The 25,502-nt window shown below is 41.1% G+C and overlaps 1 protein-coding gene across 1 annotated transcript in view; it reads left to right on the forward strand.

The window, feature by feature from the left end:
- Nucleotides 1-25,502, forward strand: part of CELSR1 (cadherin EGF LAG seven-pass G-type receptor 1) — a 165,162-nt gene that overhangs the window by 131,419 nt on the left and 8,241 nt on the right. The window contains exons 17-28 of the mRNA XM_064702803.1: nt 1,066-1,160; nt 1,417-1,626; nt 4,377-4,560; nt 7,256-7,399; nt 8,603-8,804; nt 9,130-9,297; nt 11,646-11,772; nt 12,149-12,349; nt 15,684-15,858; nt 21,504-21,616; nt 22,908-22,987; nt 24,530-24,656. Of these exons, the coding sequence (XP_064558873.1) occupies nt 1,066-1,160; nt 1,417-1,626; nt 4,377-4,560; nt 7,256-7,399; nt 8,603-8,804; nt 9,130-9,297; nt 11,646-11,772; nt 12,149-12,349; nt 15,684-15,858; nt 21,504-21,616; nt 22,908-22,987; nt 24,530-24,656 (1,826 nt within the window). The remainder of the gene's footprint in view (nt 1-1,065; nt 1,161-1,416; nt 1,627-4,376; nt 4,561-7,255; nt 7,400-8,602; nt 8,805-9,129; nt 9,298-11,645; nt 11,773-12,148; nt 12,350-15,683; nt 15,859-21,503; nt 21,617-22,907; nt 22,988-24,529; nt 24,657-25,502) is intronic.

Raw genomic sequence — 25,502 nt, forward strand, 5'->3', positions numbered from 1 at the left:
ATGCGACTGCCCCAAATATTTCTAGGAGGAGGCCACTGCTTATAGGTGTGCAGAAGATTTGTGGTCAACCTATTTCCTGTTCTAAAGATTTTAGGAGATAGAATTTTTTTTTAGGTGAAGAACATTTTCATGATTAAGCAGTATAAAGCTGAATTAAAATGAGTTTTCTGCACTCTTCTTGAAGTGATTCACCCAAGCGTCTCTTCTAGGCAATGTTGCTTATAGTAATTGCATGTTCTAAGTAAATTTTACAAATTGTTCAAAGAAGTAAGCCTTATAATAATGAATATTCAGACTAAGAACCGGAGGCTTAATTGTATTCACCTAATAATGGAAGAGAAATAATATAATTAGATACAGTAAAATTAATTATAGTTCTTATTCAGATATTGGTAATTAAATGGCTTAGACATATGCAGTATGTTATGTGCAAATTAACTAGCACAAATGTCAATTTTGAATTAGATTACTTGCAATTCATGGTGAAGGATCCTCAGCCAAGAATTGCATTTTAAAATTATTTGACAAATAGTACAAAATATAATAGTCTAAATTAAACTGTAAGCTGCTCACAGTCCATTTACAAGTGGCAAAAAGGCAATTATGCATGTTGGTTGAAGTGTTTAGCACATGCAGATGTGTGGGCATGTGTTGATGTGAATACAGCATTTGTCCAGGAGCTCTTCCTATGTAGGCTATTGCACAGAAATATCAGCAGGGGTTGGTTTTCAGGAATACTTAGGAAGTGCAGAGTCCTTCTCTTTTTTGGTATAAAGAAATGAATGAATTAATTTGAGAACAATCTGGCAGTGAGGCTGAGAGCAGTTGGGCAGAGCTTGGAGTTTACTGACTTTCCTCCAAAGCCTGACAAAAGCAATTCCTGAATATTAGTCATCCTTAACTTTTCTCTCGCAGGAATCCCCTGTTTGGAAATTGAAATACATGTGTAGCTTTGTGCAACTTAAAAGTGTAGGAAATCTGACAGTCTAGGATAGTAGAAATCTATGAATATTTACCCTGCATAATTCAGAAAATTGTTTGCCATTCATGCTTTGTTTCCTTCAGGAAACGCCGTTCGCCATTGTAACATTGAGAAGGGCTGGCTGCCTCCTGAGCTTTTCAACTGCACCACCAACACTTTTGTGGATCTAAAAATCATGGTAAGCTGGGTTTTCTCAGTTTTCCCTTTATTTTGTAAATGATGACCAGTTTGGACTCCAGTTTGATATCCCTGCAAACACAGTCTTTTGACTGCAACCTTGAACAGCCTCATTTTCCATCAGTATGCTGGTGCTTTTCTGGCTCTCAGTTACATCTGCCATTGAGTTTTGTTGCCAACTCTTTCTCAAGACAAAAAAAACAAACAAATATATATATATAAAATTGGATTTTTTTCTTCCTCTTTATCTGATTTAGAATGAGAAGTTACACCACAATGAGACCAGGTTGGATGGAGATAAAACCATACGGATCGTGAGAGCGCTGCAGAATGCCACCAAATATACACACAGCTTGTATGGCAATGATGTGAGGACAGCTTACCAGATCATGATCCGTGTCCTCCAGTATGAGAGCCAGCAGCAAGGGTTTGACTTGGCAGCCACAAGGGATGTGGAATTCAATGAGGTAAGAGAAATACTGTATACTGTGCCGAGCCCTTACAGTTTCCCTTAAAAATTAGGTGGCAGTGGGTAATTAAATTTGTCTTTGACCAAAGTGAAGCTAATATTGTGTAATTGACTAATCTATTCCACAAATAAGCCTTTCTTCTCAGATTAGAATGGGAAGTTGGTTATGCATGTGTCTATGCATGCATGTGTATGTGTAATACAAATATTATAAAATGTGCTTTTCTAAAAAATATCATCATAGTAACAGCCAAAAGCAATATTCCCCATATGAAAAGAAATCATCACATTAATGTGTTTTTCCTGGCTAAAATAGTTTTGTGTACTGTATTTATTTTTGTTGTAAAACATGTCTAATGTGATCATGCTCATTTAAATGTGCAGTGACTTAAGTCTGAGCCAAGTCTAAGTTACTGACTCTGAAGGTTTCCTCTAATTCAGTTTGAGAACACTTCAGTCATGAGTTGGTACATTGAAAGACATTCCATATCATTGGTATTTTAAGGCACATTCTAAAATGTGTGCCAGAGAGCTTCTGCTACTTTCAGAGCATTCATGAAAGTCACAGTTATTACCAAAGACCTGACCAGGGCTAGAGAACAAGCTGTAGCACCCTTCCTGTCTGGTAAAATATGTAATTGTGTTGGAAAAATGTGAAATTTGAAGGCAGTTGGGAGTATTCTGTGGTCTGATAATGTGAATGCTGGATGACCCAAGTCAGGCTTGTAGAGCTTTCCTCAATCCCACGTGTACAGGGGGCACTGTTCTCCGCTCTTGCCCATACTATCACCAAGATCCTGGCCATGGCACAACACAGAGTCCAAGCTAAAACATCTGTTTGGATCTGTGCTAGCAGAGCCCAGAGTCTGGGCACCAGCATATGGAATGACCCTCCATGGGTCAGGACTGGTGTCTGTGCTGGCCAAAGATCTGTTTGGCTCCCTGAGAATGTGTGCTACACCCACGTCACTGCTCACAGTACTCCAGGAGGACCAGACAGGTCAGGCAGGCCTGGGGTGAAATTGGAGAGCCTGTGCAAAGCCAGGCTGCACCAGGAGAGGATGTCACTGAAGAGTTAGGAGCAGGAATAAATGCAGCTGAGAAAATTCCTTAGTGTCTTGGGCTGTATAATCAGCAGAGAGTGGAGAACTTCTGAAACATTTTATGTTTTAGATGCACCAAAATTTTAACAGATTCAGTTTTTTTTTTCCTGTGGAGTGTGAAAACAGGCCATTCAGATCTTGAAAAGGAGCTTCATTTCTAGCGTGTTTTTTTAAGTAGAAATATGAACAATAAGCAAAAAAAAATTGGTTTGGAAACATATGCTTTAATTTATTGTTCTCTGCACTTGGCACTGAAATTCATACAGATGATGTTTTCAAGAACTCCCTAAATATTTTAGGATAGGTCAGGAATTTGAAAACTAATGAGTACAGCTCATGAATAAAAGGAGGCAACATCCTAGGCTGAGGAACCACAAGGGGAGAAGGAAATTTTTTTTTAATAATTCCACATAGAAGCCTGAAAAATAGATAATAAAAAACCATAAATAATGTTCACAAACACGGAGGAGGCCTGGTACCAAGTACAGTATGTGTCTCCTGCATTCCTGGGATCCATGCTGTGCTTCTCACCCTAGGAAGAGGTGGTCATACTGGAGTCTCTTTCAGCTCAGATACGTGCTTGCAGCCTCAAACAGTACAGACAGGATACAGATAGCTCCTTCTAAATGAAGTCTAAATATTTGTCTTGGCTATTTTAGAGCTTGTCACCACAAGCTCTAATTAATTCCTATTGCCATTTACACCAATTTTACCTTAGTTGGAAATTAGGTATTGTTACAACAACATAGTTCATGTGTACACCAAGATTAAAAACTTTTTAGCATTTTTCTCACTTAAGCCATTTAGCACACTCTTTTGGGGTCTATCTCCTTCCATTCACCCTGAGGGTCCCTTTGCATATTTTTCTAAGAAAGGGCAGAAGAGTCAGGTCCTCAGAAAGAAATGCCTTTTTAATACCATTTGTAAGCAATGTAAAACTGGGGAGACAATGACATGATTTAAGTTTTCTTATGTATTTTCAAGTTTGTCTATGCAAGTTAATATTCACTCTTAGCATTCTTCACTGTATGAGAAGTATATATATTATAGAATATATAATATATATATTATATATATATATACAGTGAATATAGTTCTTATATATATAAGAAGTATATTCACTGTATAACTGTATATATATATTGTCTTTGTTATCTAGGAAACAAAGCAAAAAAAATTAAAGTAAAAGAGGAAGTTATATTTCTATTCATGGCCTTCTTTTGTTTTTCAACAAAAAAGCATTATTTTGATTTATCTGGGGAAGTTCTTCAGTGTACCTGCTAAGAGCTGTGCTTTTCATGTCTGATCTCTCAGAAACAAAGAAAACATGGATAGGTTCTCCTCCTGCATTTTCTTGCTCGATTTCTTGTCATTAGGAGGAAGAAAGTAGGCAGTTCTCTTACAGTTTCCAATTTTGGCTTACTTTACTTGTAAAAAGTTTAGAGGGATTTGCTTTACATGACCAAAAACCCTCTGGGTGAGTAACTGGTGTGTGTATTTTATATGGCTGCAGTGGAACATGCCTGCATTAAATATTTCATTATACCCTTACCTAAGGCAGTCGGGCAAATAATTTTCAATACTTCTTACTTGAAACCCAGCTCTGTGTTTGATTCATAATTTAGGCTTGTACTTTATTTCTCAGAATATTATCAGAGTGGGTAGTGCTTTGCTGGACCCTGGCAACAAGGAGCACTGGGAGCAGATTCAGCGAACAGAGGGTGGCACCGCTCACCTGCTCAGGCACTATGAGGAATATTTCAACAATGTGGCCCAGAACATGAAAAAAACCTACATGAGACCGTTTGTCATTGTTGCCACTAACATGAGTGAGTATCTGTGTTGAAAACTGCCCTTTTTTTGACTCTTAAAAATGTGCTGGACAGAGGTGCTAGTTATTTGTTTTAATAGTACCTATTTGGAAAAATCATTGCGTTGTTTCAAATCCATCAAGCCTTGGTCCATATTTTTCAGTTGTCTTGGGGACCTCCTGGGAAGTGTCTGATCTGTTTCGCCTCTGGACCATGCCACTGCTCCATGTGGCTATTTATTGCAGTCATAGCAGTATAGAGATTGTAGGAAGGACTAAGTTTGTAAACAAAGGTAATGCCTTTTGAGACCAACTAATATAGTTGAATGTAGTAGATCTCATTTTTGGAGGAGTCACACCAACACCACCTGAAGAATTATTGCAGTACAAAAAAAAAAAAAGTAACCCTACTATAGATTTTTTACATGTTGTTGATCTTACTTGCATAGGTGTGGACTGGCCAGGGAGGTGGTGGAATTCCCAGCACTGGAGATGCTCAAGAAGCAACTGGATGTGGCATTTAGTGCTGTGGTCTAGTTGACAGGGTAATGATCTATCAAAGGTTGATCTCAATGATCCTATAGATCTTTTCCAACCTAGCTGATTCTGTGATTATACCTCTGATTTTCACATGCTTTCCTAACTTGGAACCTATCCATAAAACCATCATCTGTAGAGATTCTTGTACTGAAAGGTATTTTCACAGAATCATCAGCCCTTCAAATGCCATCCTAGTCTTGCAAAACCCATAATCAGAACAAAATCTATGGGATCCAAAATATCCAGAATGAGTGTAAATTGAGAAGGAAACATCAGGCATACCAAGACACCTTGTTCACCTATCACAGGAAATTTTCCCTCTGACAAACAAATAGCAGCTCCTGTGCTGTGGACTGTGATGTATTTCATAGACATCCCTGCAGTGCATATGCAGATGAAGCACAGCAACCACAGCCTGGTCAGCATCTTTCCCCATTTTCTGCCCTGCTCTCTCTATTTCATTTTCTTCCCAGTTACAAACAGTCTGAGCTGAGAAGTGTTGGTGATAGTCCTGCTGTGAATGTGAGGTGAGATGGAGCCAGCTGACCTTCAGAAGTCCCTCACAAGCAGCACTGCTATTTGGTTTTTCTTTCAGAGGTGCTCTAAACTATAGAAGCCTGAACTTGTGTTTAGCTTTTCAAGCTGTTGCTTTTATTTCAGATATGAAGAAGGCTTCTGTGCCAAAAGTTGCTCTTATTTTCCCAACTACACCTGCTGTTATAGTAAGAATTTTAATTGGCTACAAACCTTGTCCCAAGAATGCTTTATGTCCACAATCACAGGGGCAGAAAATCAAAGGCATGAGGCAGTCAAGTTACAAAGGCTGTAGCATCCTGCATCAATGGGGCATAGATTATTGTTGAACTATGCCAAACTGAAACACTTTGATTTTTCTTTAATAAATGGAAATACTTTCTTATGATTCAGGACTATGAAAATCAAAATATTTTTATCTTCATACTCAGAAAAAAATGTGCTTAAGATTTTAACCCAGCTGAACTGAGATGAAAACAAACCCCCAAATTTCTTGCAGGTTATAAATAATGATTTTTTTTCAACCAGTTCTTCCTATGTAAAGAGGTGTGAGCTTGAGAGTGATGAGGCAGCTCTGGCCTGAAAGAGGTCTGTTTTCTTTTGAACAGTTTTTCCAGGTGAACATGGTGTTAATAGAGTTTCCTAATGGCTCATCTGGGAATTAGTTAGAACTTTGGAAAGGAATGGGAATTTGCAGGTCTTAACGTGGGTATTTCTTCACACAGAAATTTGCAGAGGATCACACCTTTTGGTGTAGGGTTACCCCTAGGACATGTAAATTGGCACTCAGTGACTTGTCCTAAATGAGAAAGTTAAAGCCAACTCAAATGCTTTTTGGGCAGTTTAACAGGCAGAGATGATGAGGTAAGCCAGGGAGGAACTGCCAGTGGAGGACTCAGGAGTAGTCCCAGATTAAATGCGTGTTATTTGCTTCTGTCAGCTGACTTCACAATCCAACAGATGTAGAACTATGGTTTTGAAGCACTAGATTTAGTCCTCCCATTAAAAAGCAAGTCTGAAATTGGAACATGCAGCACACACTTGAGCAAGCCAGCAGCACATGGAGAAACTCTGTGAAGCAGGAGCATTCACTGAGCAGCAGCCAGGGAAAAGCCTCTGAAACCCCAGTCAGCTGCTGCTGGAGAAGTACCGGGGAAGTGATCTACCTCCAGATGGGTATTAGCAAAAATTTCTTCACTGAAACAATTCCCAGGCATTGAAACAGGTGGCCCAGGGAAGTCACCACCCCTGGAGGTATTTAAGACACGTAGATGTGGCCCTTGGGGCCATGGTTTAGTGCTGGACTTGGCAGTGCTGAGTTAACAGTTCCACTTGATCTTGGAGATCTTTTGCAACCTAAACAATTTTATGATTCTTTATTTCCAGAGTTTCCAGTATGTTTTCATAGTATGAGATGCTGTCTTGTGAATTCCTTTCCACTGAACAATCAATGTATAATTTGATAAATGTAACATAATGCTGATACATAAAATTTTAGTTATTGTATAAAGTGTTAACAGAAAAAAATTAAAAGTTTTACTTTCTCTTTTGGGGTTTAAACTTTTTACCTGTATTGTGCAGTCATATTAACCTTCCAGTAATGTTTCACTGTGGTGATGGGAAACTTTTATCCCCCGCAGTTATTGCTGTTGACATCTTTGACAAGTCTAATTTCACGGGAGCTAGAATACCACGATTTCATGAGATTAAAGAAGATTACCCAAAAGATCTGGAGTCATCTGTTGTTTTCCCTGATACTCTATTCAGACCTTCAGAAAGGAAAGGTAAAACCCTTCTGCTGATGTTTGGTGAGCAATTATGGGCAGCTCCCAGGGCGTGTGGTGGATCCTCAGGGAGCAGAGTGGTCCTGGGGTGAGAGCAGGGCGATGTCTGCACAAGTGAGCATTATTTAGGGATGGAGCAGCTGTGCATACTTCTGAGGCGTTTTGCCTGCCGGCAGCGATGGAGGCATGGGGGGCTGTGGGACTGGCTGTACCTGTCTGTCAGGTCTCACCTGCAGCCCCTCAAAGCCCTGTCAAAGCAGGAGAAATGCTCTGCCTCTGTTCCCACCAGGATGGGATGGGATGGGATGGGATGGCTGCCCAGCGCCTGCAGTCCCACAGCTGCCTTCCTCCAGCCCCTGCAGAGATGGAGGGAGGTGGTGTGAGACACAGAGAATCCAAATCTGGGAGCTCAGAGAGGTGTTATCAGAACTAGGCAGCAATGAAAAAGTCTTGAGCTGGGCGATCAGGGAGAATACATTGGGGAGTACCTGCTTCCCAATGTCTTTAAAGTATCCCAAGATTGCTGCAAAGCACCACAAGGCTTTTGGGCAAAGGGAGAGAGGGTAACTCAAAGTTCAATAGAGGTACCATTGTTGAATGTCTTCTGAATGAGGAAATAGTAACTCTTCCAAAAATAATACATAATAAGCTAGTACAGCTTTATGACTTTTTGCTTAGAAACAGAATATCTGCTTCTATGATTTGTATCTTTTCTGTAAGACAAAAGGGAATGGGAATTTTAAGAGAATCTTCCAAAACAGAAAGCTCATTATATGACAGAATTAGCAGGGAGAAATCTCATGTGAGTAGTTGGTGGGTCCATTAATACTAGTTTTGCCAAATATGAATGTACATGCAATTTAACAGCATGCATAATGTTTTAATCTTCTCCTTAAGTTATGTATGGGATACTTATATACTTATGCACCTTTTAGCTTAAAAATTGCTTATTTTATAGCTAGACTAAATGGCTTTTCACTGTTCAATGGTTATTTGATTATCAGCTATATAACTATGAATTGTGCTGAAATTTTATTAAAAATATCAAGTAGAACATTAGAAGCATGCTGAGTGCTCTAAGTCTGGAGTTGTAAGAACTCTAATATTAGTCTCTAATAGTATCTTGGCAAAGCAAAATTACCAGTTTAAAAGGTAGCTCTGAAGCTGTGTGCAAGGAATTTAATATTTGTGTTGATTCCATAGCAGTGCCTACAATGAAACCTTCAAATCAGAAAATGCCCTCTAAGTTGAACAGTGATGTGTTCAGCCCTGAGAGTGCTTTTGCAAAGAGGAAGAAGCGACACCCAGACATTGAGACACATCACACTGTTGCCATGGTCATTATATACCGATCCCTGGGACACCTCCTGCCTGAAAACTATGATCCTGACAGGAGGAGCTTGAGGTAAACCCCAGACCTGTTTGGGAATTGTTCAGATCCCTTTTTTTGCTCTCTGAATGTGTGGAGGAGACAGGGCTGCATTTATACTGGCCAAAAGTCATCAGTGCTGCTGTTCTCTCTGCAGTGCTGCCTCATGTCCTCCTCTAGCACACTGTGGGAGAATAGCTATGCCAGAAGTGCCAGTAGTTTTTGGGAACACATCTGTATGGAAGGCTGTTGGTACACTTGCCTCACTTTCTGAGCAGAAGCAACCTGAGATCTTCCATTTGCAGAATATAGCTTTGCATTTTGATGTGTAGATCACCGTGCAATTTTTCTCCTTGTGCAGATTGCCAAATCGCCCCATCATCAACACACCTGTAGTGAGCACAGCCATTCACAGTGATGGGGAGTTTCCTCCCAACCTGGTGGAAAAGCCTGTCATAGTGGAGTATGCCATGCTGGAAACAGAGGAGAGAACAAAGCCTGTCTGTGTCTTCTGGAATCACTCCATCACGTACGTCTCCTGCTTGCTTTAGGGCTGTGAGTGACACTGAGTAGCAGAAAACTCCTGCCCTTATCCTGGGAAGATAATTCTGGAGGAAACTCTGTCTTGGTCTGTCTGTTCAACTGACAACTGATTTTTGGTGGAATAGAGCCATGTAGTCATTTCCCACCAACCTGAGAAAAATGAAAATAATTATCATAACTCCTCAAACAAAGGATTAGCCATGCGGTTTCTAAGAAACACAGAGCTGTCATGTTTTTCTGCAGGGTTCATTTTCACCCAGAAGCAATAAATCCCACAATTTCCTTGTATTTGTCCATGCTATTTGCCCACGGATGTATGTCTGGACCAACATAGTCCTACTCCAGTGTCTGAATTCATGGCTTGCCTGAGGTCTTTAAGTGAGAATTTTCAGGAGATGATTCAGCTCTTCCATGGGCTGAATCTTCTGTTACACTCCAGTGACTATGGACAGAGTAGATAGCAAACAGGCACCTACCCTTGGTGCCTCAGCCAGGGCCAGTACAAAAAGTTACAAAATCAAATCTTTGTTTTAGTAGAAATGAGGACTGAGGTTTTTCACATAAAATTGTGAGTAAAGATTATTAATTTCTGAATCACAAATTTTTGACTCAAAAGTCAATACAAAGGCAGTTGCACTGATAAGAAACTTAACTTTCATTTCACCAACTATTGTGGATTTGCTTTCATTTGTTTTAATGAAAAAATAGAGGGAGTGGAAATACCTTTTTTGGGACATTAGGCCTTTTCAGTTTATGGAAAGCAATAGTAATATAGAAGCAGAATATAAGAGAGTATTTGACTCTCTAGGAGGCAAGTGTTAGGAAAAAGATTAAATGTTCTGAAAATTGTTCATTTAGGTCTTTTGTATTCAGTGAAGTTCGAGATAAAGACATCTTTTTCATGAAAATGAGAAAAATTATATGAGCTGGAACTGTATATACTGATGTTTCATTGGTTTTATGGCATTGTGGAAACAGCACAGTCCTGTTGGAAATATTTCAAGAGTGGGGATAAAACAAAAGAAAATGTTTTGAGAGGTAACCACATTCTCATATGATGCTTTCACAATATTGTAACTATTCCATATATGTTACAATTTCCAGCTACAAACCCAGGTACACAGTGAGAGGATGACATAATCTGCCTAGGAAAGGGGAATAGCTGTCACTTGTTTCCTAAAGCCCCAAAACTTCTAGTAAACCTATGGAAAAATCCATTAAAAGGCAATATCCTGTGCAGCAAACTAACCTAGGGAATGTGTGCCTCCTAGTTAAAGGCTTCAGGTGGTTATATCATTTAAAGGATCAAATATGCAACAGAAATCTCTTATCTTCACAGTAATAAACTCTTCATTTGCCCACATGTGAAGTAGTGGTTTTGCTTGTATGCACTCTGTCAATCTGCTGATTGTGAGGGAATGGCAAGTCCTTTTTCATAAATTTTTAAACATTGTTTGAGCTTGAATAACCCATTAGCTCTAAAGTGATTCATGTGTTAGCTATTTGCTGGCAACTTCAGTGGCATTGTTATCTGTGTTAGGTCTTCCTACAGCCACAATTGAAAAGCAGCTCTTCTGTGGCTTGTAATAATGAAAGAGCTTTTAGAAAGAGTACTTTTTGAGAGGAAGTGATATTAAAATTTAACAAATATTTTATTGCTGAATGAAAAAAAGGTCTTGTCATATTTAATTGAAAAATCTTTCAGTAACTGCAAGACTATTTTTATTACTCATTAACTTCAGAATAGAATAATTAATAGTGATACAGAATAATTTCTGAAGTCACTGGAGTGAACCATAACTGCACAGGGAAGAATTTTAAGGCAGCAGTTCCTCCCCATTGTTAATATAAGAGATCTCCTGGCATGAAATATTATTTATTAGAGAAGGTTTTAACCTTTTCTTGTGTACTTTTTAGAGGAACTGTACAATGATATCATATTATTGCTGAAACATATTTCAGTCAAAAAGATGTGTCCCTCTGTGATTCTGGTATCATTTAGCTTTGTTACAGACATTTTGTTCAGTGCAATCTCTTTCCCATACTGGATGCGTAGTCACTGACCCAAAAGCAAATTTTTAATTTTTTTTTTTTAACTCAAAACAGACTGTTATAAACCCACCAAATCTGGCCAGCTGTCTTATCAGAAACTACTTCAACTGAAGGCCTTTTTATTTTGATGATAGATACTCTTTCAGGCAGGTGACAGCTATAGATAATTCTGCCCTGTAGTTGCAGTCCTCTCTGGTTGTGCAGCACAAGCTGCCACAGAGGGCAGTGGAAGGTGAGGGGAGATTGGAGGATGGTGCTCAGAAATGCCTTTTTTCCCCACAGGATTGGCGGGGCAGGTGCCTGGTCCTCCCGAGGGTGTGAGTTGTTTTCCAGAAACCACAGCCATATTGCTTGCCAGTGCAACCATATAACCAGCTTTGCTGTCCTGATGGACATTTCCAAACGAGAGGTGGGTGATGTCAGGTTCATGATTTTTGGAGACTTTGGTTTTCAAGGGCTTTGGAACAGAGCTTTGTGTGAGACTCAGAGCATTGCCAGCAGATCAGCCCCAGTGTCATGAGTGGGTTGCCCATGCCTGGCAGCCTCTGCCACTGGGTTTGCTGAAAGGACCTTCGTACTTGGTTGGTGCATCCTCTGGGTGCTGCCCGTACATGCGCAACATGTTTAGCAGCTAAAGAGGTGACGTCACCCACTCCTGTTGGTCCATAAGTAAATCTGTATGTTGGCTCAGTATAATGAAAACATTGGCATCCTGAGTAGTAGATTTGATTGGAGGAAAAGGAAGGGAAAACCCCCAGAGTTCCTGTCAATCTGTCTTTCTACAGAATGGGGAGGTGCTGCCTCTGAAGATCGTCACTTACACAACTGTATCCATCTCACTGGCGGCTTTGCTGATCACCTTCATTTTGCTGGTCCTGATCCGCACACTGCGCTCCAACTTGCACAGTATCCACAAAAACCTGGTGGCTGCCCTCTTCTTTTCTGAGCTTGTCTTTCTTATTGGAATCAACCAGACTGAAAACCCGGTAAGACTTACTCTGTGTTCATTGCTAGAGTTGTTCTCAAGCTTTAAATCAGGGGGTTCGTATTGCAGCTTTTACCTTCGCCCATCTGTTTCACTTTCTCCTCTTTTTGGCTTCAACACTTACTTGAAAAACATCAGATTTTTAGTATATTCATGTGTGGTTGATAACATTAATAGCAATGGCAGGCAATAGGAGTGTATCTTATTTTCAGAGAATATATGACAGCAACCCTGTTGAAGGTTTATCCCAGGAACTGAACCTTAAGTACTTATTTCTTCCTTTCCATCAGTGTGTTTTCTATCTTGCTTTGCCTGTTCAGTAGGAGGCTCTCCAGTTTCTCCTGCAGCAGGTACCTCCCAAGCCCAAATGGCTCCTGGTGTAGACTCACAGGTTGTCAGTGATGTGGTGCTGGTCAGGTGTTATATGCACATTGTGCACCCACTGGCCATTCTGGAGAAGCCACTTGCCAGGCATGGGACAGCTTGCTACATCCAAGATTCAGTAGGATACCTGTCAGTTTGCTTTGTGCCTTCCAGACACAGGGGTTGTTGGCTTCAGCCCATCACACCTGTTGACAAAACTTAGTGCAAGGATCTCCAGCATTGTGCATGTCAAGAAATGCAAATTATGAATAGACTGAGTACAAGATAGATAAAAACTACACATGAAGTGTGTTCTGTACTTAAGACCTCATTGCTCTCTTAACCATGTGTAGTCTTGCTGCTGTTCTTAGTAGCACCCATCCCAAAAGCCATGGCTGCCATTCAGACAGGTAAGAGACAGACAAGGGCTCCAGCACCGCCAGGCTCCACAGCTGTGCCAAACAAGTTGGACACAGATGAGGGATGACATGCAACAAAATGTATGTCCTTAGTAGATAGGAAAAATATTCAGAATGTTACTTTAGGGATTATCTGAACACTGTGAAGAAAATTTATCTTCTAGAAATCCATTAATGTATATGTTTCAATCTAATTTTTGAGAGGGAAGTACAGTGTTGAGATCAAAACAAAACAAAATAGCAATAAAAAAATCATGCTGATTTCACGTTATCCAAGCAGCAGAAATAGGAGAATATGCCTACATTCAATATCATCACCATCATGGTAGTGACACTGTGGTGCCTAAACACACAGCCTCATTTACTTAATCCCACACTGTCACTGACTTCTAATGTCCACTTGAGCTATAACATGCATTTTAAAAAGTACCTAACCTTGACTAATTTCAGCTTCCAGTAATTGACAAGTGCTGACAAGAACTTTTCCTAGTAAATTTGAGAGAGATCTCTTATAAAAATTGTCTTGCCAGGAAAGATCTGTTTAATAGTATTTCTTTTGGAAAACTGTATAAAACTAAGCTGCTGAAATTATTCAATTTCTAAAATTCAGGTTAGTCTGTTGGGTTTTTTCCTGGCCTTCTTCTCCCACTTTACCTTTTGAAAAACTGTGAATGCCAAACTGGATAAAGCTTTCCAGCTGGTTGCATCACTTCCAATTCTGTATACCAATATTCCCCTTTACCAGGAATCCAGGTCCTTTTTCTGCTGCTGTGGTGAGATCTTCTGCAGTGACCTGCCCTCTGGGATATGGTCTCATGTCATGTGTGAGCTTGTGTTGTCTTTGTTTCGTTATATAAATGTTTGCATACTAAAATAACTTTGCTGAAAGGAGCTCACCTTGCCAATTGATACACAGCACTCTGTGTAACTTGACCTTTCCCATGCCTTGCTGAGCACACCACTCATTTTTCACTGCATTTCACTGGCAAGGGATAGTTTCAGTTCTCCAACGTATCTACTGAGGACTTGGGGGCCAAGTCCACATCCCTACAGAATTTTACCAAAAATTATGCCATAAATGATGGCTCCTCATTTCCATATTAATTTCATAGTATCATGAAGTACCAAGCAGAGGTGTATAAAAGCAGTAAAACAGTTCATTACATCAATACCACAAATCCTAATGGTTGTACTTGGTGAGATTGTTCTCTTTTACTCCTCATTTCCATGCTTTGGGGCTCATGGTGTTATCATGTCCTCTAGGGTTACCAGGACTCAGTGAAACACCCCAAACCTTTAAACCATTTACACAAAGATCTTTAATTTATAGAATGTATTTCATGCAGCAGAAAGCTGCTCCTTACAGCCTACCCAGACAATTTGAGAAGGTAGGAGGGCTGTAAGCCATGTCTGCTTGAGACAATTATTCATCTGTCTGTATGGAATGAGAGTTGTCTAACGAGTCATGCACTGATGAACATAAAGAGGTAAAGAATGCTGGAGCACAAATAATGCTGTGCTCCTTGGCACCCAGCCTGGCTTTTATGGGTTTCTGTAAATTAACAGTCACATTTCTGGGTGAGGTTTTAATCTTTCCCTGGACTATTGATAGAAAGTGATTTATTTTCTTTCTTTTTTCTTACCTGAAAAAGGTAATGTTCAGGGCAGCACTCTACTCATAAGCATGTGAGAATAGGAACAAGAAAAGCACTACTTACAAAGAGGGAAGAATGATGGTTTATTTAGTAAGCCACATTTTCAATAACACGTGGTGTTATAACAGTGCTGATGTAGTAAGTGAATCCAGAAAGTTGGCAGTCTTTGTATGATTCTTTGCTCAGTAAAGAGGTTAAATGTACATTAAACAGGGAAATGTACATATCTGAGCATTACACCATGAAAAACCACTAAAAAGTCATGCCAAAGTCTGAAAGCAGGGTCAGTGCTGCACAGGAACAAAAGGTTACAAAACACAATGTAAAACATTTTCAAACAAAAACTGAATGGTTGCACAAAGTTCTCTTAATTCAAGCTTATCAACAGATCCTTAGCAAAATTTTTGTTTGGCTTCTGAAAGGAGAAGGTTAATTGCAAGATTACAATTCCGGTGTCATTCTTGTTTCTTGTTTTTACTCATCAAACTGTTAAACTGGGAGAGAAAATTGGTTAGCAGATATTACAGAAGGGCAAGTATCTGTAGGTCATAGGTTTCAAGATGGCTGTTTGATCACAAAGATGACTTCAGCTACCAGTGTGCCCATTGTAGCTGTTACTTTTAGTCTCACTGTGGACCTGGTCTCTGGTTTCAGCAGGTCCTTAAATTTTTCTGCTCTCAGCCTGATAGAGCTTAGTGGTCCACTTTACTTTAAAAAAGCAAAATCTCTCACGGTATGAGCAGCTCTTCTTAAACTCTGAAAAACTTAATTAAAGGCAGTATATTTCTGCCAAAATCTTTTTATTACACTTGCCATTAGCTACGCGGGGGGAACGAGTGACTCACCAGGTTGTGATTCAGAAGAGCAATTTAATTTCCCTGCCCTTTCCCTTTTGCAGTTTGTGTGTACTGTGATTGCCATCCTCCTGCATTATTTCTACATGAGCACCTTTGCATGGATGTTTGTGGAGCAGCTCCACATCTACCGGATGCTGACTGAAGTGAGGAACATCAACTTCGGGCACATGCGGTTCTACTACGTTGTTGGCTGGGGCATTCCTGCCATCATAACAGGTACCCTCAAGCACCCCAAAAAAGCTCAGTTTCCCTGCCATGTTCACTGCCCAGGTTCAGGGAAGTTGCCCCATGCCAGACAGCTATGGGAGTTTTCCTGAAGCAGGGCAGCATCAAGCCACATCTAGCAGAAGTCAGCCTGAATTTGACAGATCTGTGTACCAAATGTTTATTGCCCTAGCTGAAGTGATACTGATGGTTATCAGAAACATAATTGCACAGATTAAACCAGGACTTGATAACATTGCTTGGGAATAACAGTATTTTTATTTGAACAACTTTGCCAATGGCTTTCAGAAATTTTCCTTCCCTGTGCTGGTACCTCCAGATATGGACACACGGTGCCTGAGGTAACTGCAGTGGCTTCAGAAGCAATGCTGCCTGCCCACAGGACATTACTGCCCTTCACTGGACATTCCCACTGCCTACTGTCAACCAGCAGTAAATACTTCTGAAGGGAATTTCAGTGGCTCTGTTTTATTTGGCATAAAACCAAGTTGGGAATACTAAAGCTGCCTTTTACTTAATTTCAGATACAAAGGCTGTAACTTTCAGCTGAGGAAAAGTAATGAAAATCTGGAGGCAGTAATCTTTTAAACCAGCCCAGAGTGATCCACTGGAACACATCCATCTCCACCCTCACTGTGCCTATTTTTGCCACAGACATTTCCAGTGTTACCCTAAGCACACGGGGCTGTGTTAATTCAGGCAGACAGCTCCTCAGGAACTGTGCTTCATGGAACAGTTGGAGTGGGCATTTTTGGTTCAACTGTTTCAGCATGTATCTGTTGCCATATGGGAAATCACATCATAGGCAGGCAGTTAACTTTTTTCCAATTAGTTTTATTTTTACAGATAATATCATACTGTCAGCAATGGCAGAGGTTTAGATGTCTCTGAGATCAAACAAATAGCTATCACTCATGTACACTTGCAAAAATATTATGGAACAAGTTAGATTTAAAAATACATACTTGTTCTTTTTTCTGTGTGTTTTAAGAAGGTGTAATACAAAAACACAGCGTAGGCTGGTATAGGTTAATTCTCTCTTCAGGGAGCTGGTAAGTTTTTCCATATCATTTTGTGCCTAATAATTTCTACTTCTATCAGTTTATAGTAGAAAGCACAGCCCAGAAGGCTCTGCCATTTTAGATGTACCCCAGACATTTAAAACAGAAGTTGTCCTTGAACTTCTGAAGCATTTCAGACCTGTGTGACTTTTACCAGTACATACAGGACTACTGCAGTATTTTCAGGAACACTGAAGTGCAATCAGATATTTGGCAGCATTATTCCTAGGAGAAAAGAAGTATCACTAAATAAAAAACTAATTAGTTTCAGAACTCACTATCTTTAGAAGAATTTTGTTGGAAGGAGTTTCTGTTTAAGGTTGCTTTCTCTCCTGAAATCTAAATTCAGACCTTCTCAACAGATATTTATGCAATTTAAATATCACAATCATACCATTTTAACATTTTCCTACTTAATTATTGTTCTCTGTGACATGGAACTATTTTGCACTTTTGAAATTTTCCAGGTTGTGTCCTGCAATTCAATGCCCAAATCTACTGAATTTGCAGTTTTGTTTAAATGAAAAGTCAGATCCCTATTACTGAGAAAGTCAGGGGATTTTGTGAAATGAAAGATAAAGAAAACTAAGCCTTCAGTTTGCCCTTCCAGGCTTATAAATCATCTGAGGAGAAAATTGTTTCTTCATAAATAGCACAATGTAGGATTTCTTGCCTCTAGATAACTTGTTACTGTACAAATTTTAATTAAGCTTCTTTATAAATTTTAATTTATAAACAGCAAAAAGGTTCCAACTTCATAACATGAATCCTAAACATTATTTAAATTGATTTATGAGAGAAGGATTGTTTATTTTTCTTAGTTGTGCTATAGTCTAGATATGGGAAGAAATTTTAGTCTTGGGATATGTAGAGGACTTTTTTATTTTAAAGACAAATACTATTTCATCTTCATCATAACTATCCTGAGAGGGGGAAACCCCCCCCAAAACTACAGTAGCAGTGGCTTTTTGTATATTATTTTTTCTACTTTATATGCTCAAACTGATATTCATTTCAAACTGGGACATAGTGGTCCTAAGGCATCTGTGATGAGACCAAGCTACGTGAAGAAGGGTACCTTGGCCTTTAGAGGAGGATAAAACTCAGTAAAATGTTTACTGCAATGGAGAACAACCACATTTAATCACAGCAGAGAAATGCAGAGTACCATGAATAAGAATAGGATAGAAGTTGGCAGAAAGCTTACAGCCATCAAAAGAGCGGGGATCTGGAATAGTCCTCCATTGGGAATGATAGTGGAACATTTTAAATCAACTTTAAACTTGCTCATTTTAAGGTGTAGTTTGATCCATCTTGGAGAGGGATTTTATGACTTCCTTGCCACAGGAGCAAAGGGCTGGATTTGGCACTCAGCAAGACCCCCCCAGTTCTGCCTGTCTCTGTGGCAGCACACTAACTGCTTGACATATGTGTGCAGTGACTGCTTTGCCATGGAGACTGCAGCCCTTGTGTTAAAACAGGTTCTTACAGAGCCCTAAAACCAATGTCCCCCAGAAACTGGCACTTTTCAAATCCTAACCAAAGCAAATAATCAGGAGAGAATTGAGGCTGTCCCGCAGCTGCCTGAGTCACACATGGCTGCTGAGCCCTCAGGGGCTCAGAAGGGTCAAAACATGCTTCTCCTGCAGCCCTTGGCACACTCCTGTGTGTGTGCTGGGGTAAGTGCTGATCTCCACAGGACTCTTGGCCATAGGACCAGCCCCAGTTCCTGCAAATGTTAGCAAGGTATCACTCAGCTTGCACACTCAGTCTGTTAAGGGCAACCAGGCTGCAGCATTTAATTGATGTGCCAAAATATTTCTCAGTATTACATTGCATTGGCTTAATTCTGCCTTCGAGTAAAGTGTTATTTCACGTGTTGTTGACTGCAGTAATATTTGACTCATGTACCTGAAGACTGCAATTTGCCCCATTTGTTTAATGGAGAACTTCAGAGTAGGATTTTGAGAGTGAAAAAACGTTGCTGTCTGCCAATTACTCACAGAGCCAGAGTCCCATTAATGGGAAAATCCAGTCCTGGGAAACAGACTGTATCCATAGAATTACATCTGTATAAAATACTTTATGGTCCCTTAATCATTTATGGCTAATTCTTTCTGGATGGCAACTGCTGAAGGGGGTGGTGGAAGGGCCAATGGGAGCAGGATGGGAGACTAGTCCTATCTCATTCCACATTTCAGTGAAAACGGATCCAATATCCACTGCTTTGCCAAATAGCCAGTTTAGTTTTCATAGACCATAGGCCTGTACCAGATGTGAATATTGGCTGTGGGCCAGTTCTAAGCAGCAAGAGTGAAATGCAGCTACCTTTCCCTTTCTCAGTGTCCTTTCATCAAAGCATGCAGGCTTCAGTTCAGAAAAAGATGACTCTTGTCTTCTTTTTCTGAATTGAAATTCAGAAATGCACGAGCCCTCCTTGCAGAGAGCAGCAGCACTGTCAGCCTTGGCCCCTCTGGAGGCGGGACAGACGCCCATGGCTGTGGGTGCCCCCGTGCCCAGACAGCATGCTGCAGCCACCTGCCATGTGCCACTGGCCACAGGGATCACTCTCTGTGCCCTGGAGAGGGGAGATCTCTGCAGACAGGGTACACCTGTCTCAAAGGGGGGAAAGGATCTTTGCACGGGAATTACAGGGCTCGTTAAAAGAGCTTTAAACCAGGTTGGAAGGGGGAAAGGGATAAAACCAAGCTCACTAGAGACAACTGAGAGCAGAATGCCAGTATTTGTGGGATAGCATGCTAGTGACACCTGTCTGCCATCTCAGTGGAGGCTGAGCTTGGAGATCCATGTGGCAGCAAAGACACACGTGTGTCTGTGTTAGAAACCATTGGAATGGTTACCTTTCTTAGGGAGTGTTTTGACTGCCTAGAGCTTGATGTTGGTGATAATAGAGTTGAGTGTTTGTGGGTAAGAATCATCAGGAAGGATGAGACAGATACCACAGTGAGAGTCTATTATAGACCATCCAACCAGGATGAGGAGGCAGAGGTCTGTTGGAGGCCTAACTCACAAGCCTTTTGGGAGGCAGTCATGAAGGGCAAAGGAGTCCAAATATTTTACAAGCAACTGAGAGAAGTCTCACCATCACTACTCCTTGTTCTTGTGGGAGACTTCAACTTAACAGGTGTCTGCTGGGAATACAATGCAGCAGAAGAGAGTCCTGGAAGGTCCTGGAGTGTGTGGAAGGAACTTCCTGATGCAGCTGATGAGTGAGCCAACAAATGGAGATATCCCACTGGACCTGTTCATTGTGAACAGAGAGGGACTGGTGGGTGATGTGACGGCTGGAAACTGTCTTGGACACAATTATAGTTTTCAGTTCTCTTAGAAGTAAAGTGGGGATTCAACAGAACTTCCACCTTGGACTTCCACAGGGCTGGCTTTGGTCTGTTCAGAGGCCTAACTCAAAAGTCTCTTGGGAGGCAGTCATGAAGGGCAAAGGAGTCCAGGAAGGTGGAAGATCCTCAATAGGAAGCCCTAAAGGCACGGGAGGAGCCATGCTGACAAACCAATGGGGAAGGCCAGCCTGGAGCCAAGGGAAAAATGGAGGAAAAAGGAGGCAGCTCAGGGGGACTAAAAGGATGTTGTGATCATCCTCCTATACCAGCACTGGTGAAGCCACACTGTGAACCAGTTCAGTTTTGGGGCCCTTACCACAAGGAAGACATTGAGGCGCTGGAGCAAGTCCAAGAGGAGCTGGTGAAGGGTCTGGAATGCAAGTCTGATAAGGAGCAGCTGAGGGAACTGGGGGTGTTTAGCCCAGAGAAAAGAAGTCTCAGGGGACCCCTTATGTGAAAGGTCTTTTCCAACCTCAACAATTCCATGACTCCAAGGTTTTGCAGGCCAAAGGCAAATCCCAGTCTGTCACCATATGAGCAAGGTGTAGGTCACCAAGTCAGACAGCACTGTAAATCAGCAGGTGAATGTTGGGCTCAGAGACCCCTTTGGAATTGGCCAGGTTTTGAAAAATAAAATAATAGAAGGTGTGGTTTTTACTCAATTGCCTTGGGGCATTAACTCCATTTCAGACAGTGCTGAAAGCAGGGTGAGGTACCTGGGATGGCACTTCAAAATGAATCCCACCTGAGCTCAAGCACTTAACTCACATAAGTTCCCATGTTCCTTTGTCTCTGATGTTGTTTTAGTGACAGCAAGTTAAGAATGCACTTTTTTTTTCATAGCATAACTCCTCAGTTATGATTCATGTCATTCTGCTGCACAGGCTTATTGAAATTCCTCAACGTGTCACTCACCCTCAAGGCTCACACTGTGTGAGAATGACTATAAAACTATGCTGAAACAGAATTAATTTGGGACTTGCATTTTTTGTCATTTTTATGGAGCTGAACTTTGTTCCAGTTGGGAAAACTCAGAGTATTGTTTGATATGAAGTAACCAGGATGAAGATTTTTATTTACAGAAGTTTTATTTCAATTTTTGCCTTCACAGAATTTCCTGTTGAATAAATTGCCATGATAATTTTGTTTATTTGAAACAACATTTGGCTTTAGGCAGCGCCTTTCTGATTCAGGTTTTCTCCGCTTTGTGACACAGGGCTTGCTGTTGGTCTGGATCCACAAGGCTATGGGAATCCTGACTTCTGCTGGCTGTCTGTTCATGACACCCTGATCTGGAGTTTCGCTGGGCCCATCGTAATGGTTGTTGTTGTAAGTAGGGGGAGTTGGCATCCAGAACTGTCTCTTCCTTGCTGCTGCCTTTTCTCCCAAGTTTTGTCAGACAGTAATCATGCAAAGCAACCATGTTCTTTACATTTTAAGCAACATTTGCATCTATTTCTTAAACAGATAAGGCATGAGCTAAGATCCTGGAAATCAGAGGGCTGCTTGCCCATATAAAGATTGCTTGATGAGCATTGGCTGTATGGCCAGAAACCTATTTCTCATTTGCTTTGTTCCATTTTTGAAGGGTTGGTCTGTGAGATTAGTAAATAAAGCAACAAAATCAGGCATAACAAGTCACTTCATCCAGAAGTCCTAAAGGAATATTAAATATTTCCACTTTCAGGAATTTAAAAGAATGGGCTGCTGTTTAACTTTTCCTTACAGCTTCTCCATCAAAGTAACACCAGAAGATAAATAGTCATGCTGTGATTCTTATCTTGAATGCCAAACGCAAGTTCTGGTCTCCTTGCCTGAAAAAGCAGACCTGGAAGCAGTGTAGGTTATGGTCACAAACCATCAGAGACATGGGACAGCCTCCACTGGAGGACCAACAAATGGAGTCTTGAGCCTAGAGAAATGAAAGCTGCAGAGCAGGGAGGAAGGAGGAGCCTGTAATGGTGTGTTGGTCTGGAGAAAATGGCTATGGACCAAACCATTAAAATCTTTCCCAACACAAGCAGTACCAGGAGGTGGCAGATCTAGCAGAAACAGGATAAACTGCATCATTTCTCCATAGCATTTTAAGTTAGAAATTCCTAGAAACAGGATAATGGCAGTGATAAAACTCTACATGGTTTTGGAAAGTGAGTGATGAGACAAATTCTCAGCATTAATATTCACTACAAGTGATTAAGTACAAATGCAGCACCAACCTAGTACCTCCCAGCTGACATGGAAATCAGTGGAAACTGGAAGTTTATTTAGAGTAATTATCACTGTATGCTCTGCTAGATAATATTCCTAAATTCTGGTTTGGCCAACTGAAACAAGGTGCTGGGCTGAGGTGGAGAGGTGGGTATGATTTGGACAAGGACAGCCATTCTTTCCCTTAAGCATTTTTGCATAGGGTTGTCTTACTGGGTTTCAAGTGCCAGGATGTCTTTGACTATGTTGCCTTGAAACAAGGTAAATCTTGCAATGTAGAGACCTGTAAGTTGAACAAGAAATACTCTTGGTGCTACAAACCATTTTAGGGTAAAATTGCATTGTTATTGAAAATAGAGCTGTAACAAATGTACAGAAAGAATCCATGCTGTTATTTCAATTTGTCTTTCAGATAAACACTGTCATTTTTATACTTGCAATGAAAGCATCATGCAGACGAAGGCAACGTTCATTTGAAAAAACAGGAGTCATGTAAGTTTCAGTTCAAAAATCTGTAGACATTCTGACCAGAAATAATAAAAGCCAGAATTGCCTAAAATCAAGTTTTGGAGCAGGAAATAAAAATGTTTTTTTGGAGGAGAATGTTGGTAGAGGCATTTGGAGCTGCTTCACCCCACCCTCTCCTGGGGTTCCCTTGGAGATCCTGTAAAACTTCCACCATGGTGCTCTGCACCACCAAGTGTAGGCAGGAGAAGGGAGAAAGGAAAGATCTATCCTCCAGGTTGTGTCATTGCAGTCCTTCCAGATCTTTCACTACAGTCTCTTCTACACTGTCACTTCACCTCTGCCCATGGCATGCCCAGGTAAACATCATTCTGGGTCTCCCTGTGCTTGTCCATGGCTCAGAAGGGTCTCCCCTCTCAAGTGTCTGATTACCAGCTATGGCAAAGATCCACTGACATTCCCGTGCTGAGGGCCAGCCTCCTGCATCCCATGCTCAGTGGGAAGAGCAGCATTGCAAGTTGCAGCCTGCCACCTTCCTGAGCTGTTGTGACAGCCTGTTCTCGTTAACATCTGTTTTGCCCAAAGCTCAGAATTTACCTGTGAACTCAAACGTGATTAGCTAGTGGCAGTACAGCCCCTTGGATTTTGGTTTATTTTTTCCAATGAGGTAGCTATATGAGATTTCAAATGGCTGCTTTTCATTTTTGTTTTTCAGCTCCAACTGTAGGGTACTATGTACACACTTGGTATGGCTTTTCCACCCCTGGTGTCCCTGGAGCTGGACTTTGCGGTTCTCTGAACCCTAACCCTAACACTAAGCTTAATGAAAACTAAAATCTGAGTGTGAGCTCCCTGGCAACATGGGTGGCCCAGTTAATAGCAGTGTGGAAGGAGCAATGTTGGTGCAGTGCCATGCTCCCCTTGGCATGCCTTTTCCAGCCTCAGTTTCCATGCAGCTGTTGGCTTTGTGCATTCTGAATCCTGACCCCAGTAGTGTCTGGGTGTTGAGGATGAGGTATGAATCTCCCTAAACCAGGGAATATAACTGCTACCTAATGGCAGCAGTTTTACTCATAATATAAAACTTTTGCCACTAGATTTGTTTCTGTCTTTTGAAAAGTGTCTGTGGAAATCGTATTTTTAAGCAAAGAAAATTTCCCCGACTGCCCTCAATCCAAAACCTTGGGTAGTATCTTTGGGAAGGAATGTGAGAGTGAAGGTGACAAACTGAAATGAGATGGACATGGCCATTTACTGCCCAGATGTGTTTCTCAGTCATCAAGGCTGAAGAGCATGGGCTTGTAAAACTGTCAGATTTGTTTGAAGAAAGTCTTGGAAATGAACTTGGAAAGAAATCACGTTTTTAACATGAACATGCTAAGCTGTAGAGTGCTGCTGTGAGAGAGTTGGAAATTTGTGGAAACTGGGAATTGGTGAACACTGCCGTAATTTTCCCAAAGTGCTTTTCCAGTTGCCAAGCTGTTGGGCATATAGCACCATCCATGGGGAGAAGTTGGGCTGTTCTGTTTCCTACCACACTGCAAATGCCCATCTGTGTTTGCTTTACAGCCCTGTGCTGAGGACAGCGTTCCTGCTTCTGCTGCTCATCAGTGCCACGTGGCTGCTGGGGCTCATGGCAGTCAACAGTGATGTCATGACCTTTCACTATCTCTTTGCCATTTTCAGCTGCCTGCAGGTAAGTTGGGTAGCATCTTGTCTGTGGTAGACTCTGATGAGCACACTTCTACACCCAGACCTCCAAAAACCTGCTCAGCATGAGCTAACTTAAGAAAAGAGAGATCTCAAGGCAATTTTTGCTTTCTCTTCTGAAGAAGAGGGTCCTTTTCACCAAAACTATAATTTTGAGTAATTATGTCTCTCACTGTTAGTCATTCTCATGGTAAGTGCACTACCATAGTAACCTGTGACAGTAGGCAGGTATACCTCTGTCACTCTGGAGACAAATTCTTTGTTACTGTGTTCTGTGTGCTCATTCTTAAGTCATCCTGTTGCTATTGCAAATAAGAAACTGCTACATTTCACCCAGAGTCAATGGCTCCAAGTTCAAGGCTTCCACAAATTGTTACTGTTTAAAGAAATGAGACAAATAAGGATTTTTCAAATGCAATGTGAGCTGTATTATGGTTTTTCTGGGTTGCCTGTCCCAATTTACACAATTGTTGATTAAAGACACAGAAAATAGGAGACCTGGCATGGAAGTAGTGACAGAGCTTCATGTGGTCACATTTTGAATGTGACCTAGGACGACAGTAACTGCCCTAGCAGGTGCCTGCAGTACTAAAACAGCTACTGCAGGACACTCAGCTGCAGCACAACAGCCACAACTTGCAGCCACAGAGAAAACAAGTCTGATGGGTCCCCTTTGGAGACAGCTGTCAGTGCCCTGGAAGCACAGCAGATGGTTCAGCCTGGAGCAGGGTTATTTTGCCACTGCGACTAGTGTGCTCTGTAATAAATGCACCTACTCAGGCTATAAAACCAGGCTTCCACAAATCTAAAATAAAACTAAATTAAACATAAA

The sequence above is a fragment of the Zonotrichia leucophrys genome, chromosome 1A, assembly GCF_028769735.1.
Source record: "Zonotrichia leucophrys gambelii isolate GWCS_2022_RI chromosome 1A, RI_Zleu_2.0, whole genome shotgun sequence".
Lineage (NCBI taxonomy): Eukaryota > Metazoa > Chordata > Aves > Passeriformes > Passerellidae > Zonotrichia > Zonotrichia leucophrys.